The sequence below is a fragment of the Cupressus sempervirens genome, chromosome 2 (genome assembly GCF_028749045.1).
Source record: "Cupressus sempervirens isolate cs-2001-9-10 chromosome 2, ASM2874904v1, whole genome shotgun sequence".
NCBI lineage: Eukaryota > Viridiplantae > Streptophyta > Pinopsida > Cupressales > Cupressaceae > Cupressus > Cupressus sempervirens.
The window spans coordinates 742055289-742072898 of NC_143119.1; the positions used below are offsets into that span (position 1 = coordinate 742055289).

Sequence of the window (17610 nt, forward strand, 5' to 3'; positions counted from 1 at the left end):
AACTTAAAACATGCTATGAACAAACTATCTCTCCCTACTTTTGATGGCAGCAGTAAGACATCTGCGAGAGCTTGGATTCACAAGCTAGAGACTTACCTAACACTTAAACCTATGTCAGAGACAAAGGCCATCAGATTTGCTACGATGCATTTAGAGGAAGCGGCATACAATTGGTGGCATCATGGGTTGGTTACCCAAGATCCTGGTCTCATTACATCCCATGAGACTTTCAGCTCTAAGCTGATTACTCGCTTTGACAAGAAGGATATAGAGGTCTATCATAGAGATTTGGCACAGTTACGACAGGGTGGGTCTCTAGATGATTTTATTGACGAGTTTTCGCGGATCTCAGTAATGGTTCCAGAGATGTCAGAACAACGTAAGGTCATGTTGTTCACCGAGGGTTTACTGGATAAATATAGAGGTTTGGTTAAAGTACTTAAACCAAACACTCTGGATGATGCTATTAAGATCGCACACAATCTAGAGTCACCGTCTTCAATATTACAGCCCCCAAAGAAAATGTATAAGGGATCCACTTCATTCCAAAAGAACAAAAACCAGCATAAAGCTACACCTCCCATGATGGACTTTAAGATATGGACTGAACTCAGAAGGAAGAAGCTATGATTTACTTGCAGAGAGCCATGGACACTGGTTCATAGATGCCTAGGCAAAGGCAAGATACATTATGTAAGGTGCTTTCAGAGGAGGATGAGCAAAAGGAGGGCAGCAATGTTGATAAGAGTGATGAGGAAGAGAACGAGGATTGACCACCTAGAGAGAGGAAGAAGGAAGGCACCTAGGGACAACCTCCTATCATAGCATTACTTTCTAGAGATCCCATGGGGCACCCCTTTCCTTTGAAAGGAATTATTAGAGGACAGCGTATTGTGTCTCTTGGATACAGGTGCCTCGCATAACTTCATAAGCTCACGATGGGTTACTAAGGGGAAGTTACAAATTGACGACATACCCAAATTTGAGGTTAGAGTGGTAGGAGGTGAGAGGTTGAAATGCACAGGGAAGGTATCGGGACTTTCGATTCATTTTGATGATTTCCTTCTTGAGGCAAATTTTTATGTGGTTGATTTGGATGGGTTAGATGTTATGTTGGGTAGACAGTGGTTGCAGACTATTGGCAAGTGCACAGTTGATCATAATAAGATGCAATTGGAATTCTTACAGGATGACTGATAGGTGATCCTCAAGGCTATGCCTGAGGAAGAACCCAAGTTGATTTCAGCCTACAGGATGGACGCAATCATGAGGCATGATGACATGGAGTGGGCAGCCCATTGTTTTATTTCTTCTAACACTACCTTAGACTCAAGACAGCAGATTCATGTTGACATTCAGCCGATGCTTGATAAGCACAAGAGCGTTTTTGGGGTCATACCTCTAAGGATTCCCCCAAATAGAGGGTTTGAGCATATCATCGAGTTGGACGAGGGCGCCAAACCCATTATCATGACACCTTATCGTCATCCCTAACATTATAAGGAGATAGAAAAGACGATTTAGGAACTTTTAGACATGGGCCACATCAAACCTAGCTCCAGTCCCTTTGCTTCTTTAGTTGTTTTAGTGAAGAAGGATGGCACTTATGCATGTGCATTGATTATCATGCTCTCAACAAGAGGACCATCAAGAATAGATACCCAATCCCTCGCATTAATGAGCTATTGGATGAATTACAGCTTACTTCTCAAAGATAGATCTCAGAGCGGGGTACCATCAGCTACAAGTTCGTGAAGATGTGCATAAGACAACCTTTCGATGTCACTATGGTCACTACGAGTTCTTGGTTATGCCAATTGGACTCACTAATGCACCAGCTACATTTCAATTATGTATGAACCATATCTTTTGAAAGTAGCTGCGGAAGAGTGCACTAGCATTTTTTGATGACATATTGATTTTCAGCAGAACTTGAGAGGCACACTTGCAGCATCTAGATGAGGTACTCAGTATCATGGAGGAGCACTCGTTTGCTAAGGAGTCCAAGTGTGAGTTTGGGTTGACGGAGATTCTTTACCTTGGTCACGTGATTGGTGCAGATGGGGTGAAGGTATATCAAGGAAAGATTCAAGCTATCCTCGATTGGCCACCACCAAGGAATGTATAAAATTAGTGAGGATTCATGGGTCTGTGCTCTTACTACAGGAGGTTCGCTAGAGGTTTCTCTCAGATAGCGGCTCCCTTCACCAACCTCACATGGAAAGGATGGACAGTTGAGGTAGAGTGTTACATCCCAAATTTTTGCCTTAAGTTTTAAATTGATCATAGCCATTGATTTAACAAATTATTTTCATGTGAAGTGAGTTAGTTATTATTGACGTTGATGAAATCTATAATGGTCACTAGATGATCGGCAATGGTTTTGAATCAACAATTAATATATCTTTGAATTAATGTCTTGGCGAGAATGTTTGTTTGAGTGATTGCACAAAGAAGACTGAAGAGAGGGGAAGCATTGCTAAACGGGATCATCGGAAGGGATGGTCGAATGGTCTAGTCATCAGAATCGACAGGTTTCACCTAAGACTACCCTAATAAGGATACTAGGATTTGACATGATGTTGCATTGTGGAACCGCATGAGCTATTAGAGAAACAATATAAATTAAACATTATTCATACCTTTGAAGAATTATTAATGAATTTATTATTTAATCATTATTATACACCCTCAAATACGAACATATGTATATGAAAATAAGGTGACACCAATAAATTATAAGTTATAATCTAATGATGCCACTTTATCAATAAATACACATGAACGTACATAAGGATGCATAATAATAATAAAATAATAATGAACACTCTTTAACTTCTTATTTTTCTTTCCCTCCTCTTTATTTGATTTGAATGGCATTTGAACGGCTTCTTGTAACTGATGGTAGCCAAAGAGCCAAGCTATTTCTTTTTAATATAGTCTCATGATCGTATCTTACTACAGTCTATTTTCCTTCTTTGCTATCGATGGCTCTTTGTTCTCTATGTTTATACATAGAGTGGAGACACTGAGAATTATTTCCGACTTCATTCATTGCTCTTCAATTTTCCCATATCACCTTCACGTTTTCATATCCGCAAGTTGAGCAAGGAGCGGAGTCCATTCTTCCTGCCACAGAGATTTAGGAGCAGACAGAGGTATCACGTAAGATACCGCCAAACCATGTTATTATTTCCTTCCATATTGCTATGCCAATTGTGTATCATGTTTGCATGAAATCCAAATACTGATGCCAATTTATTACACACTGAATCGGGGTAGACATTAAATAGATTTCTAGTTCATAGAATCTGTCTTTTATATCACTTATGTTCTTTATTCATATTCGTGTATCAACCATGTATATGAGGGATAGAAATGCTATGATAACCATGAACAATTAATTCTGCTCAGAATTTAATTCATTCATTTATACCATACAGAGATGAAAATAATATCATGAAATCCAAACATCGAGGAATTCACTAGCAATAATGTCATTATAGGTGAAGAGGTGTGAAGCAAATACAGTGGATATGAACTCGCGCGCACCTAGGAATCACCGGCATGGTAGCTTGAGAAGGTGAGAAGGTGTAGAGAATCTGCACAAACAAGAATGGAATCAAAATAAATAAACAATAGACAAAAACTATAATAGCTCATGCATGTTCCAGTTATGAAATATGTTGTCAAGTCGAGTGGTGGAGATCGGGTTTAGGAACCCAACTTTTAAATCCTTGACCAAGGTAGAAATAGGAAGATGTGTCGAACATGTGATCTTTATTGTTTGTCTAGATGCTTTAGTTATTTTGGAGAATAATTGTTGGGACACTCTAACCGCCTGATTACTTAGATGGTTGGACTTATGAACATCCCAAGCCCGATCTCGGGGTAGGGAGGGCTGTTCTATTAAGTTATGATGTGTGGGGATAAGTAATGGTCCGCGGTTGAGAGGTTAAGCCTATGTCAATGCTTCTCCTCTCACCAATGCCGAAGCTTGGACAACGAGATAAAGGGATTCTTTCATTATTACTATATGTTTCTTTTACTTTTAACCCATAGAAGAATAGAGTAATCATTTACTTTTATGTTGAATAAGCATTTCAGTTGATATAGTTAGCCGTTAATTTTCAAATGAATATGTTATCAGTTAGAAATAGTTAAATTGTTAGCAATACATATAAATTTATTTTTGTTTCTCGTGAAATCAGCTGAACATGAAAGACTGTTAGGTTGGAAAGAGTTTCTTTCAATTATAATCAGTTGGTAGAAATCATTGTCATGTGAAATGGAATCAGTTACTTATTAAATCAGATTATTAGGAGTTTAAAATTGGTTATGAAAATTCGTTTGTTACACAGAGGAGACCTTTGATAGGCTCAAACAGGTGATGAGCACATGCCCAATCTTGGCAATGCCCAATTTCTCTCGACCATTTATTCTTGAATGTGATGCTTCAGGGAATGGTATTGGCGCAATTCTCATACAAAATAGGCATTTGATTTCTTATAAGAGCAAGAAGCTCAAGGATTGCGAGAGACTGTACTCCACTTATGATAAGGAGATGTTGGCTATTATGCATGCTTTAGCCAAGTTTAGACAGTACCTAGTGGGGGGCAAATTCACAGTTAAGACGGATCATAATAGTTTGCGCTACTTCCTAGAACAGAGGGATCTTAATGAGAGACGACAAAAGTGGGTCTACAAGATTCAGGCCTATGATTTTGACATTGAGTACGTCAAAGGTAAGAACAATGTAGTTGCTGATGCACTATCTAGGAGACCCTCAATAGCGGAATGTTGTGCTATTTTTGAAATTTCTGCAGATTGGAAGTCTCAATTGTTAGTTGAGTATTCTAAAAATACTCAAGCATGTCAGATTATGGATGGACAACTTCAGGACAGCAGGTACAAGGTAATAGATGATGTGATTTTCTATAAGGATCATATTTACCTCATACTAGGATCTAAACTCAAAGGTAAGATTATGGAAACTCTACATGATGCACCATCAGCAGGACACTCGAGATTCTTCAAAACCTATAGACAGGTCAGGGAAAGATTTTCATGGAAAGGCCTCAAGGACGATGTCCTCCAACATATCAAGGAGTGTCAAACTTGTCAACTGAACAAGTCAGAGCATGAGTTTCTAGCCGAGTTATTACAAGCCCTCCCCATTCCCATGCAGAAATGGGAGATTAATTCCATGGATTTTATTACAGGGTTGCCTAGAGTGTATGGCAGGGATTCTATTTTTGTGGTGGTGGACAGATTAACAAAATTCACTCACTTCTTTGCCATAGCAGCAAATTGGTCAGCCTCTCAGATAGCTGAGTTATTCTTTCGAGAGGTTTTTCGTTTACATGGTCTTCCTCGCACCATTGTGAGCGACAAGGATAGCAAGTTCCTTATCACTTTTTGGCCGGAACGGTTCAAATTAACCGATACGGAGTTGACACCCAGCACGAGTTATCACCCCTAGACGGATGGACAGACTGAGATAGTTAACAAATGGGTGGAGGGTTATCTCCAAAACTATGTAGTAGGACAACAGAGAGCCTAGGTTAAGTGGTTGTATCTAGGGGAGTACTATTACAACTCCTACCACATGCCCATTCAGATGTCTCCATTTCATGCTCTTTATGGCAGCGAGCCCTTGTCATTTGTAGACCTAGCTTTGCAAGACAGCAGGGCACCACTAGCCGAGGATTGGATACAGGATCAACAAGATATCCTCAAATCTTTTTGAACATTCTACGAGCCCAGAATCAGCAAAAGATATGCGCTGATCACCGCGAACTAAGCAAAGTTTTGAGTTGGGTGACGTGATTTATCTTCGTCTCCAACCATACAGGTAGAATTCCTTAAAGAAGAGTGGGTCTCAAAAACTTCAGCCCAGATTTTTTGGTCCATATCGCATTACTATGAGGGTTGGTTAGGTCACCTATGCGCTAGATTTACCTAATGACAATAGAATTCATAATGTGTTCCAAGTTTCATGTCTCAAGAAAGCAATTGGCTAGCATACAGTAACCTCCATAGAGTTGTCTCCGCTCGATGCGGAAAGGAAGCCTGTATTAGTTCCAGCAGAGGTGATAAAGGTCAGAGAGAGGAAGCTGCCTAATAGGTCCATCAAGGAATATCTATTTCACTAGAAGGATTTACCTTATGAGGATGCCACTTGGGAAAGTGAATCAATCTTACAGCACCTGGCATTGAGATTGCTTAAGGGCAAGCAATCCTGGAAAGGGAGGACTGTAATGTCCCCTTCTCCGCGCTAGCCTTAATGGTGCCTAGTTGGTCTATCTTTCCATCCGAATAGGCTAACAACATGTGATTTAGGATGCCAGCCAATCACAGGAGTTTTGCTTTCAATTGAGGAGATTTTAAATGGGAAATCTTAAGGTTAAAGTCACTTTATTTTATTGAGTTGAAATATAAAGTACTTTATTATTAAAGTCACTTTAGGACAAAATGACTTAAGTGACTAAAAGACGAAATAGTCTTTTATCCCACATTGCTAAGATGTTTGTATCTCCCCACACTTTGAGGTTATAAAAGAAAGCATTTGCATTGGGATTGACACCATGAATATTTGTTATTATTCAAATCTTAATCGGTTGCTTAAATGTGATTGGATATTTCCTAAGGACAAAACCCCTTAAGGAAAATGGTGAGTTTGGACGCAAACCTAGTACTCACATTTGCACTTTCAGAACTAAGGACTCGATTGATACATTGATCTCAAGAGATTACAGCTCCATGGCAGAATGGTCAGTTTAACACATAGGCTATTATTTGATAGTGGAAGTTTGGACGGCAGGGAATAAGATCATTTCCCCCACAACAAGGAGAAGTTACCTACATAAGTATCATTCTCAAAATCTCAGTTAAGTGGTGACGGCATTCAATAACAAACTACACTAGAGAATGTGTAACAGTTGGGAGTAACTAGACGGCACTCAATTTTCCTCTTGGGTAAATCCCGCACGTGATTACCTCCATTCTGTAATAGCAGGTCAGGGTTAATAGCAAGTAAAACGCACTGATTTTGGAGGATCTATAAACGTTAAATATTTTCAGGTCGGCATATTATTATCAGTTATAATTCACAGAGGTGGAAGTGTCTAGAAGAGCGTAAAGATCCCTAGAATTGATTTGGAAGTAGCAGTTTGGTGTTGGGGAATCCCTCTCTCTCAAATTCCGCAGGGTCACACAACAACATACACAGGAAGCGGTTAATCTGGAGATAGGTAGTGAATATGCTCACAATCGGATTTAGCAAGTATAGGTGACACCGGTACATAAGACCAGCAATCTAGAGTGGACGATGGAGATCATTTAGAGCATAGTCCAATACAATATGAGGCATTCATATTGGTAACGAGGTTGTATGGCCTTGCCAATCTGCAATTTAATTCCGGTATGTTCATTTAACCTTGAAGTTGGAAGTCTGTCGTCAAGCATTTTGTACATCCACTGTTGGATAATTATCATGGTCGTAAATCATTATTGTAACCTTGTGTTTTCGAATCATCATCTTAGAGCTTGCTGAAAGGCATGATTTTCTTAGTGTAATTCAATTATTTCATAGCCTTCATGTTATGATCACTACAATGGGATGATAGCAATCAATTTTGCTTCAGATCTTTTTTGCATAACAACCGTTTGACAAAATTCTCATTAGCCCAAATTCAATATGTCTGGTCAAAAACTAGTTGAGAACATTTCAGAAATCAAAGCAGGGTTTATAATTTTTTTCTCAACAATTATATTTTGGGTTTTACCATTTTTCCTCAAAAACGAAACTTCATATTCTCATATCCATTTCAGCGATTTTGTTGTCCAGTTTTGACTGATTTTTCACCTCAAAAACCATGTTTGGCTTTTCCAATTTTCTCCAAAAAAATCATGGCTTTTTGAAGTATGTTTTGGGCCATCATACTCATCTGCAAAGTATGGAACGTTGCCTATTTTTCGTCAAAATCATGCTAGTTGTCCTCACTGTTTGCCTCTATCTCCAAGGAAGAGCAGTTTCGTTATCCAATATCAGGTTGGATGTTTTTGTGATGATTTTTCGTTAGATGTTTTGCTGATTATGGGAGGGATAGTGGAAGATTCATTTCAATGGCAAAGTCAATGGCATACTCTTTCTCTTGTTGCAAAGCATTCTAAAGAATGGGACACTATTCTTGTTGTTTTGTGGACAGATTTTGACTACTCTTGGACATTGAAATTTTGAATATCCACGGAAGCTCTTAGCAATAACAGAATGTTTTGATGAAGTTGTGACCAAAAGACACTTGTTAGACAATGACCATTAAGGAAGGGTATTAGAATATTATAATGTTTCTTTAATGGTCATCTTACTTGGTCTTTAGTTTATTAGGTAATTTCTATTTCCATCTTTAGTTCACAATTGTTTCTTTTAGAAACATCGTCTTTGTAAATCTATATAAGGAGCCTTTATCTCCTTTGTTTAACAAACATACAACATCAATTTACCATAACACTTCTCTCTACCATTTGAGCTACAATCTGATGCATCTTGAGAAGACTTCAGTGCAGTCCTCGTGCAAAATGAGCACTAAATTCTTTTGAGAGTAGGAAGCTCCACCTTACTGAAAGATCTTATTCTATCTATGATAAAAGATGTTAGCAATCATGCATGCCTTAGCAAAATTCATGCAATATTTGGTATGCGGAAAATTCGTGGTTAAAATAAACCACAATAGTCTACAATTCTTCCTAAAGCAAAAGAATCCCATGACTGCAAACAGAGTCCCCATGTTTGATCATTTCTTCAGTCTGCATGACTTTGCATGAAATTTCTCATCATTTCATTGCTTGTCGATCTGTCTTGCAATCAAGAGAGATTAATAATATTATATAGAATCAACCTATCATGAAGAGAAATATCCATATCAATGCTATGAACATGACTATTCCTAGTGAAATAACATGAATTAATATTAACTATACAAAATTCATGATCTCTATTCAAAGATATAACCATAAAATACTTCTCTTTATTGCCTAAATTTCCTCACAATCCAGCAAAGAACTTTTGCCATCACAAAATTATAGTGCAGGCAAAGAGTGAAAAATTCAAACCAGTAGATCCTTCCAAAGCACTTCTCGGCTGCACATTCTCATATGAATCCCTCATTTTGAACAACAAATTTGACACCTATTAGACATCACAGTTATTCTAGAATCCAAATATTCTGTTCTGGTTCAGATCATTTCCTTAAACCCGCTCTAATACCATGTTAAGTTTTCAAATCAGAATATAATCAATGCAATAATCAGAACCTTTAGCAAGAAAACCAGACAGATTTACCCTAGGAAAACCCTCCTCAAGGAAAAAACCTAACCACACCTGAAAATAGATCTTTTATTCAAAAAGAATAAGTATTGCCACTTATGACTGAAGTCTTCAACCAGTCAATCAATAAGCCTGACTTTTTCTCTTATCAAAATGTCTGTGTCTTCTAATAAGACCAACTCATTACAAATGCTATGATTCACACAATCAGCACAATAATCTTGCCTAGAACAACTCCAAAATCACAATACAATATATATATGATTCTGTGAATTATTGAGTCAGGACACACAAAATTCTGTGATTATAGTAACTGAAAATATAATGCCATTGATAAACTCTCAGAGCCCAATGAATATGAACACTTCAAAAATGGTAACACTGCAGCCTCTAAAAACATCAAAAAAACATTATATAAGAGTTTGATCACGATAGCATAGAAGAGAGACAATACTGGTGAAACTAAAAGATCGCACATCCACATCAAGCAACGATAGTTACGATATACACATGGCAACATTTAATATATGAACCGACAACTTCAAGTCATAAATCGACAACTATAAACATCAAATACAATAATATACGCACGGTGCCAAGTCAGCACACTTGCAATGCCAAATCACAACAGTGGAAAATATACGTTCTCCTTGGATAGAGCTCTTCATACAGTGGAAAAGATACAGCTCAAGCTTGACAGTTGAGACATAATAAAACACTGCTTGTACAGGAACACTTACAGCAATGACAAATAATCTTCAGCTCAAGCCCAACCAAATTTAAGTGGAACTGATAACAAATAAAGAATCATATCTGCAATGAAAGAAGCTTCCCAACCAGGCATAGAAAATAGGTAATAAGCTCTCACAGCTACAAAAAATTCAGCACCATTTAGTTGAAAACTCAAAAGGGCAGCTTAATGGAGACTTGTGATGAAAATGTCAGAGAGCATCATTGTGTTTTGCATCTCTTTACAAAACTTCATGCACCTTGATCTCTTTCAAGGGAGGCTTTGCAACAACTCTCCACTCTCATCTCACAAGGGAACAAACATCAAGATTCAAATTCTCAGTCTTTGAGCATGGTACTTGAAAATTTCTCACAATGTATAAAGTGAAGATTTGTCACTGCAGCATATTGCAAATAATAGCATATTGTCATTTCACGACATCATCTCAGTAAGTAATGTTGAGCTCAGCATCTAAACTCCTCAGATTGCATATATCATATGAAGTCATAGCTGCTTTTTTGGATGAGATTTTTTCACAACGGACAGTTGTGGTATTCTGTCAAAATGGGACATAGCATCCCAGATAGCTGACTTGACTTGAAAAAACATATTTAAAGATCTACTAGGTCAAGATCTTGCATCTTACAAATTCTCAAACTGCATGAAAAAGACATAACCGTTTGTAAAAGATTTGAGGCTTCATATCAAGCATATGATGTACCATAAACAAGTTCTCAATGCACAACACAAACAGCAGTTTTATGGTTTACCACTACCCCTGCAGAGATCACTGGGGGACGTAAGAAGATTATAAATATTTTTCTTATAGTCTAATTCCATCCATGTCATTTGTTTATGCATTACAGTCCCAGACCTACAACTAGATCTTCAAATTTCACCCAAGTATACACATAGATTACAAACTTGTCATGAACTCATGCAAAACGGAACCCATTTTGTTTTCCATTGCCCCATATACTATGAGATCAGGGGAAGGATCTACTACTTGTTAAGAGAGTGGAAGTCACTTTCTTCATTTCTCAAGTACACTATCTCCAAGACCCCATACGGCTTCATGACCATATTTTGGAGCTCATATTCTTGTCAAGGCAGACTTCAGACCAGCTCATAACCTCCTCCTCCATGCCTGTGTCTCCTGCCTGAGGGAAAAAGAAGTCATTCGGTCCTTCTTTGAGTCACACCAGATCTGTGAGACCTCACAGGGGTCACACTCAACAGCTTCACCCTTTCTCCAACAGCTCCTTGAGACAGTCTGGGGCACAGCCTCGCCCTGGCCGTATCCTTCAATTTTGTGCTACTTCTCGGTTGTGATGAGTATTTAGTCTTTTTCTTGCATTGTTCTTTTGCTTTCTTGCTAGTTCTTACTGCAGACACTGTTTGGTGCTCCCACTGTTGGCAGTTGCCTTGTTGTACGTTTTCCAGTCCCCTAGACCCTTGTGATCTCTTGTTGAACATTAATAATTTATCTTATCTTACCTAAAACTGTTTTTGCGATTTTGGGCCTTTTCCAACAAGTGAATCAACCTATGAATGCTGTGCAGATTCAGTGGACACAAGATAAATAATGAAAGAGAAAAACATTCAAAAAACACTTAGAAGTAAACAGGTTTTTTGTCTTTTCATGTGTTTTTCAAAGTATTAGTTTCTCAAGTTTTTTCCATGTTGAAGCACCTGGGCTTTCCACATGCTGGGCGAAAGGTTTTTTGCACATGTAAGTTGGGCCAATCCAATTTTATTTTTTTTTATAGAATTTATCTATTTTTTTGCGGTAGCCAAGTTGCTGAGTCCAAAGCCAAATTTGGGTCTTTTGACAATTACAACTTTCCAAACTACGGCAATACAATTGCAAGAAAGAGAATAGAACTTAACATGGAAATAGAAGATCAGAGATGGAAGTAAATTTTCAATATTTCTCATAGTGGTAACATTTCAGCATTTACAACTATCCTGTAGGGAGTTATTTCCACTTAAACCCGTGATTGTTGAAATCCGTTAGTGCGCATTATACGATAAAGAATTAAACAGCTCACAAAATTGTGCATTAATCACTAACATAAATCTATATAAAAGGAAACATTAATTGTAAAAGTGAAATAGAGAACAAAACTAATTAGCATCAGAAAAAGCATCATACCCAACTGCAGTGGCACCCCATGAAACAACATTATATATAACTTTGCTGCTATCCCACATCATCCGCAGTTTTCCTTTCCTTTTTCTTACAGAAAATGTTTTGCTCAAAGCTAGAAAGAAGTGTGTAGATTCGCCAATATGAAAAAAACCATACAAATGTTAGTAACTTATCAAGAGCATTAGATTTACTCCACTATAAAAGATTAGAATCTGCCATCCGATGTAGTCAACAAGTAAGAAAAGAGACACCTAAAAAAAACTAACCAAGCTAATCTCTTTCAACATCTTGAATTCAAAACAAATAGCTGCATTACCTTTTTGAAGTTGCTTGGGCGACAAATCCTATCAAACAACCCAACAAGAGATTAAAAAAATTGATCAGATTAGCCTTTGACTCGACATAAACATATAAATTAAATAGTAGTGAATATACAACAAAACAAATTACTGCCAAACACAACGAATTGTCTACACAGATACAATTTCTAAACATTAAATTGATTTTCATGCAGAAAAGAACAAAGAAAATAGTTTATGCATGTACTGATCCTACTTACGAAAGACAAGTTATAAGGTGAACACTTGTAGAGTGCCAACTTACCAAGCTTCGATTAATGCTAATTTTAAAAATTCACTAAAGAAGCTAATATAACTAAATCAGATTAGCATAAACCGTTTGATGCAAATATTAAATTTGAGATCTTTTTCCTAACATAAGCTAATTCGATTGAGATGGACTCATGAATTGTTTATGACACAAGATGTGATAGTATCAAAACTTTTGAAACGTGACATAGGTAATTAAATGGCACAATTGATCTATCAATCTATATATGTATACACGACTGTGTGGGTGTAGATCCCTATTTGGTAAGGAGTTCTTAGTAGCCCATAGATCTTTGTTAACAATTTGTTATGGCACAATTGATGATCTATCTATATATGTATGCATTGGTGTGTGGGTGTGGGCGTAGGAAGTTCTTAGTACCCTATAGATCTTTGTAAGGAGAAGCATGGAAAACAATTCATTTTCTGGAATGTTTCTTTTGCCCCTCCAAAATATTAAAGAGTATGAACTACATTTCACCATAAACATGATTGAGGGAAAGTACCAACCCACGATAAGAACATTCCAGCAATCTTGAGATGGCATTCTGTATAATATTAAGATAACAATCCTCAATCATCTATTGAACTGTGATATATAAGAACAAGAAATATCTGAAATTGATTCTAATAATTATTTAATACGGAATAGAGATTCAATGGTGTTTCTGTAACCAAACAAGAGCCCGCATTGACACTTAATTAGTTGGCATAGGCAAAGCACAAATACCAGATGCTACAGAAACACTGATCATGTCAAGCTCAATTACATAATTCTACTTATTCTTGAGACCACAAAAGGTAAGGCAAATGAGATTCCCACTTTTATATATCAAGTTATATGTTAGAACCAAATACTCCTCCCTCAGTGGAGCCATCATTCAAGCATAGTGCTAACCTATACCTTGGTATCCTTCACTGTGGAAAGATATGTTGCCATGAAGCAGGCAATCCCTTCCAAAATATCTTCTTGACGAACAAGAACATAGCTTTCCTGATCTAAAGAGTTCCGTGCATCATTATATTCACCCTCCAGCAAATCAGTCTCTGTTACCAAGTCCCATGAATTGGCTTCATCTGTTTTGACATTAGTTTACAAACAGGCCTCAAGTAAGTACAGAATAAGTAAATTTTAAGATTTGTCACATTGACCTAGCAGAAAGAACATAAAAGGGGAAAAAAACTAAATAATAGATATCTTTGAAATACATAAGAAATAATAATATATATGTATACATTCTATGCTGTAAGCTAGTCTAAAAAAACTTAACATAAACTAAAGAATGAGGACGTTCATTTATCACAAATGAACCATACCTGAAGCCCTTTCCAAAATTCCTTGGGCTATTGATGCATGCAGTGTCTCAACCTTGTCTAAAAACGCTGGAGACTCCACTCTAGACTTCAAAAGATCGCATAACTGAGAAGAAAAACAAATCTATTCAATTTTTCATATTCTAAAATAACAGAAATTTCAACCTTCCTTTCTTCTAACAGAAATATTATTTCCCCTAGTTGATAAGACATGTCAAACATGTGGATCAACATGAAACGAAGAAAATTTAGTCTGTATCAAACCAACAATAGACAAATAGTAAACCAACAAAATAACTGCAGTATTGCCTTTCAAGTTTCAATAAATAAACAAATAAAGCGAATAACAGTTACTGACAATAGCAAAACAAAATATAATTGACATCTTATTAATTCAAACTTGGCCCAATAACATTGATATTTGAATTACAACATTAATTACCAAGTTAAAAACTGAATTGAGAATAAGCTAACATTAATTAAAACTCTAATAGTTTATAACATTAAGTCCCGTAATATAACGGATGAAACAGAAGGTTTTACTTTGATTCCTATATATCTTGCTTAGTGTCTGGAGTCTCTGGACCTAGTCTGTTGTCTCGTGGACTTGTTATTAACCCCATCATAAGGGAATTGAAGGATTGGCATTGGAAATATAACAAGCTTCTCTGCTGAACACAACTAGTAATACTCGTCACCCGTGAAAGGGTGTTTTGGGGTTAATCCCTCCCCCGCACTGCTTAATGTTATCGAATGGGAAAGACCTCAAGAAGATTGGTGAAGTGTATATTTGATGGTGCTTCTAAAGGGAACCCTGGCCCTTCAGTGCAAGACTCATAATCGAAGATTCAAAAGGGGATTTCATTTCCTGTGGAGGCAAACACCTTTTGGATGGAACAAATAATGTTGCAAAAGCTGAAGCGGCACTCTTGGCAATCAGAGTATCAAAAAAGGAGCTACAAAAATACTTGTCGAAAGTGACTCCCAAATTATAATCAAGGCCATTGTAAAAGGTAACATGGAGGCATGGCACCCCCAGAATTAAATCTCCAACATCAATGATGAGTTGGCAATCTTTAAGGATATTTAGTTCTAGCACATCAAAAGACAAAGGAACAAAGAGGTTGACACCATGTCCAATTGGGCATTAAACCTTAACTTGTTTGAAATTGTTATTGAGAATTTCATTGGTGTCAGATATGAGGAATGAAATCATTCCAACATTTATTCTCTTACACTTTGAGCTTGCCACCATTCTCCCTCCCATTAATGTGGCATGCAGCCAACAGTTTGAGGGGTTGTCCTCATGTGAAGTACAATGGTGGATGTGGAGTACAATGGTGGATGCTGCCAAGAATTAAAAGAGTCTCCTCTTATTCAATCATGCATCATCCAAAAACAGTTCTTGCACTGCAATATTAAAAGACATGCAAGAAATTTACATTAAACAAGTAAGGCACATTGAGAGATGCAACAAAGATTTCAAACAAGGGAATATGCTTAGAACCTGATAACTAAATTATCGTTTAATATAACAATTTCTTTACTGGAAATATGTACGGAGGTCCATTATGGGTACAAGATTGTTTTACTTGCGCCCACCTAAATCTCACTGCAGTCCATTACAGACTCTTAATATCTGTCCATATTTACAGCAACCATGCTCCCAATGCATGCTGCCAAGAATTAGGACACTGTCCTCTTATTCAATTGTAGATCATCCAAAACCAACTCTCCAACTGAAATTTTAAAAGACATGCAACAAAATTACATTAAACCAGGCAGGCACACTGAGAGATGCAACATAGATTTCAAACAATGGAATGTGCTTAGAATCTGATGCTTTTAATTCATCTTGGGACTCGTACATTGTCTACAGTCAATTACATGCCTAAATTATAGTTTTATATAGCACTTTCTTAATAGGAAGTATGTAGGAAGGTCCTTTATAGGTACAAGATTGTCTTACTTGTACCCACCTAAATCTCACCGCAGTCCATTATGGACTCTTACTATCTATCCATATTTTCAGCAACCATGCTCCCAATGCATGCTGCCAAGAATCAAGACAGCATCCTCTTATTCAATTATACATTACCCAAAACCAACACTCGTACTGAAATATTAAAAGTACATGCAAAATAATTGACATTAAACCAGGCAGGCACATTGAGAGACGCAACAAAGATTTCAAACAACGGAATGCGCTTGAAAACCTGATGCTTTTGATTCATCTTGTGATTCATAAATGGTTTTAAATCAACTATGTAACTAAATTATAATTTAATATAACATTTCCTTCACAGGAAATAGTACAGAGGTCCTTTATGGGTACAAGATTGTTTTACTTGTACCCACCTAGATCGTACTGAAGTCCATTATAGACTCTATATATCTGTCCATATTTACAGCAACCATGCTCACAATGCATGGTGCCAAGAATCATGACAGCATACTCATAATCAATTATACATCATCCAAAACCAACTGTCGTGCTGAAGTATTAAGAGACATGCAAGAAATTTGGATTAAACCAGGCAGGCACAATAAGGGACACAACAAAGATTTCAAACAATGGAATGTGCTTAGAGCCTGACACCTTTGATCATCTTGTGACTCATACATGGTTTACAATCAACTGTGAGCCTAAATTGTAGTGTGATATTACATTTTTTTTTACAGGAAATATGTAAGGAAGTTCTTGACGAGTACAAGATTGTTTTACTTGTAACCACCTAAACCTCACCGCAGTCCATTATAGACTCTTACTATCTGTCCATATTTACAGCAACCGTGCTCCCAATGCATATTGCCAAGAATTAAGACAGCATCCTCTTATCAATTATAAATTTATACATAATCCAAAACCAACTCTTGTACTGAAATATTAAACAACATGCAAGAAATTTACATTAAACCAGGCAGGCACATTGAGAGATGCAACAAAGATTTCAAACAACGGAATGTGCTTATACCCTCATGCTTTTGACTATCTTGTGAATAGTAAATGGTTTACAATCAACTACATGCCTAAATTATAGTTGAAATCAACTCTAATGTTAATCTCACCAGTTCTTGTTTAATTATCATCTAGTAATGGTTTAATTGATTTTATTCTGATTATATTCATCTGTAATGGTATCAGAGTGGGTTTAATTGATTGTTTAATTGTGCAATTAATATTATTTTGTAAGCAATTAAAACATATAGTTGTATATCATTTGATGATGTATTTGTAAAAACTTTGTAATATTACGTAGAGTACTCTAACTCCTTGGTATTTTTTTGTAGCTGTCTATAATCAGTCACTGATATGCTGTTGATCAGCATTATACTCCCGATTCCTTGTAAGTGATATACCGATCTGTATGGTGCCCTCTTCACATTTAATCGAATTAAAAAATGGCAGAGGACTTGGTGAGTGTGCATTCAAACGTGTGGCTCCTTAAAGTGGCTACAAAGAAACGTACATAAGGAT

At 36.9% G+C, this 17610-nt stretch overlaps 1 protein-coding gene across 1 annotated transcript in view; it reads right to left on the reverse strand.

The window, feature by feature from the left end:
- LOC149575513 (uncharacterized) overlaps positions 1-17610 on the reverse strand; it is a 39898-nt gene that overhangs the window by 3949 nt on the left and 18339 nt on the right. Inside the window, exons 2-5 of the mRNA XM_089815267.1 lie at positions 14136-14238; positions 13723-13895; positions 12527-12554; positions 12214-12322 (exon numbers count right to left, since the gene is read on the reverse strand). Of these exons, the coding sequence (XP_089671393.1) occupies positions 12214-12322; positions 12527-12554; positions 13723-13895; positions 14136-14238 (413 nt within the window). The remainder of the gene's footprint in view (positions 1-12213; positions 12323-12526; positions 12555-13722; positions 13896-14135; positions 14239-17610) is intronic.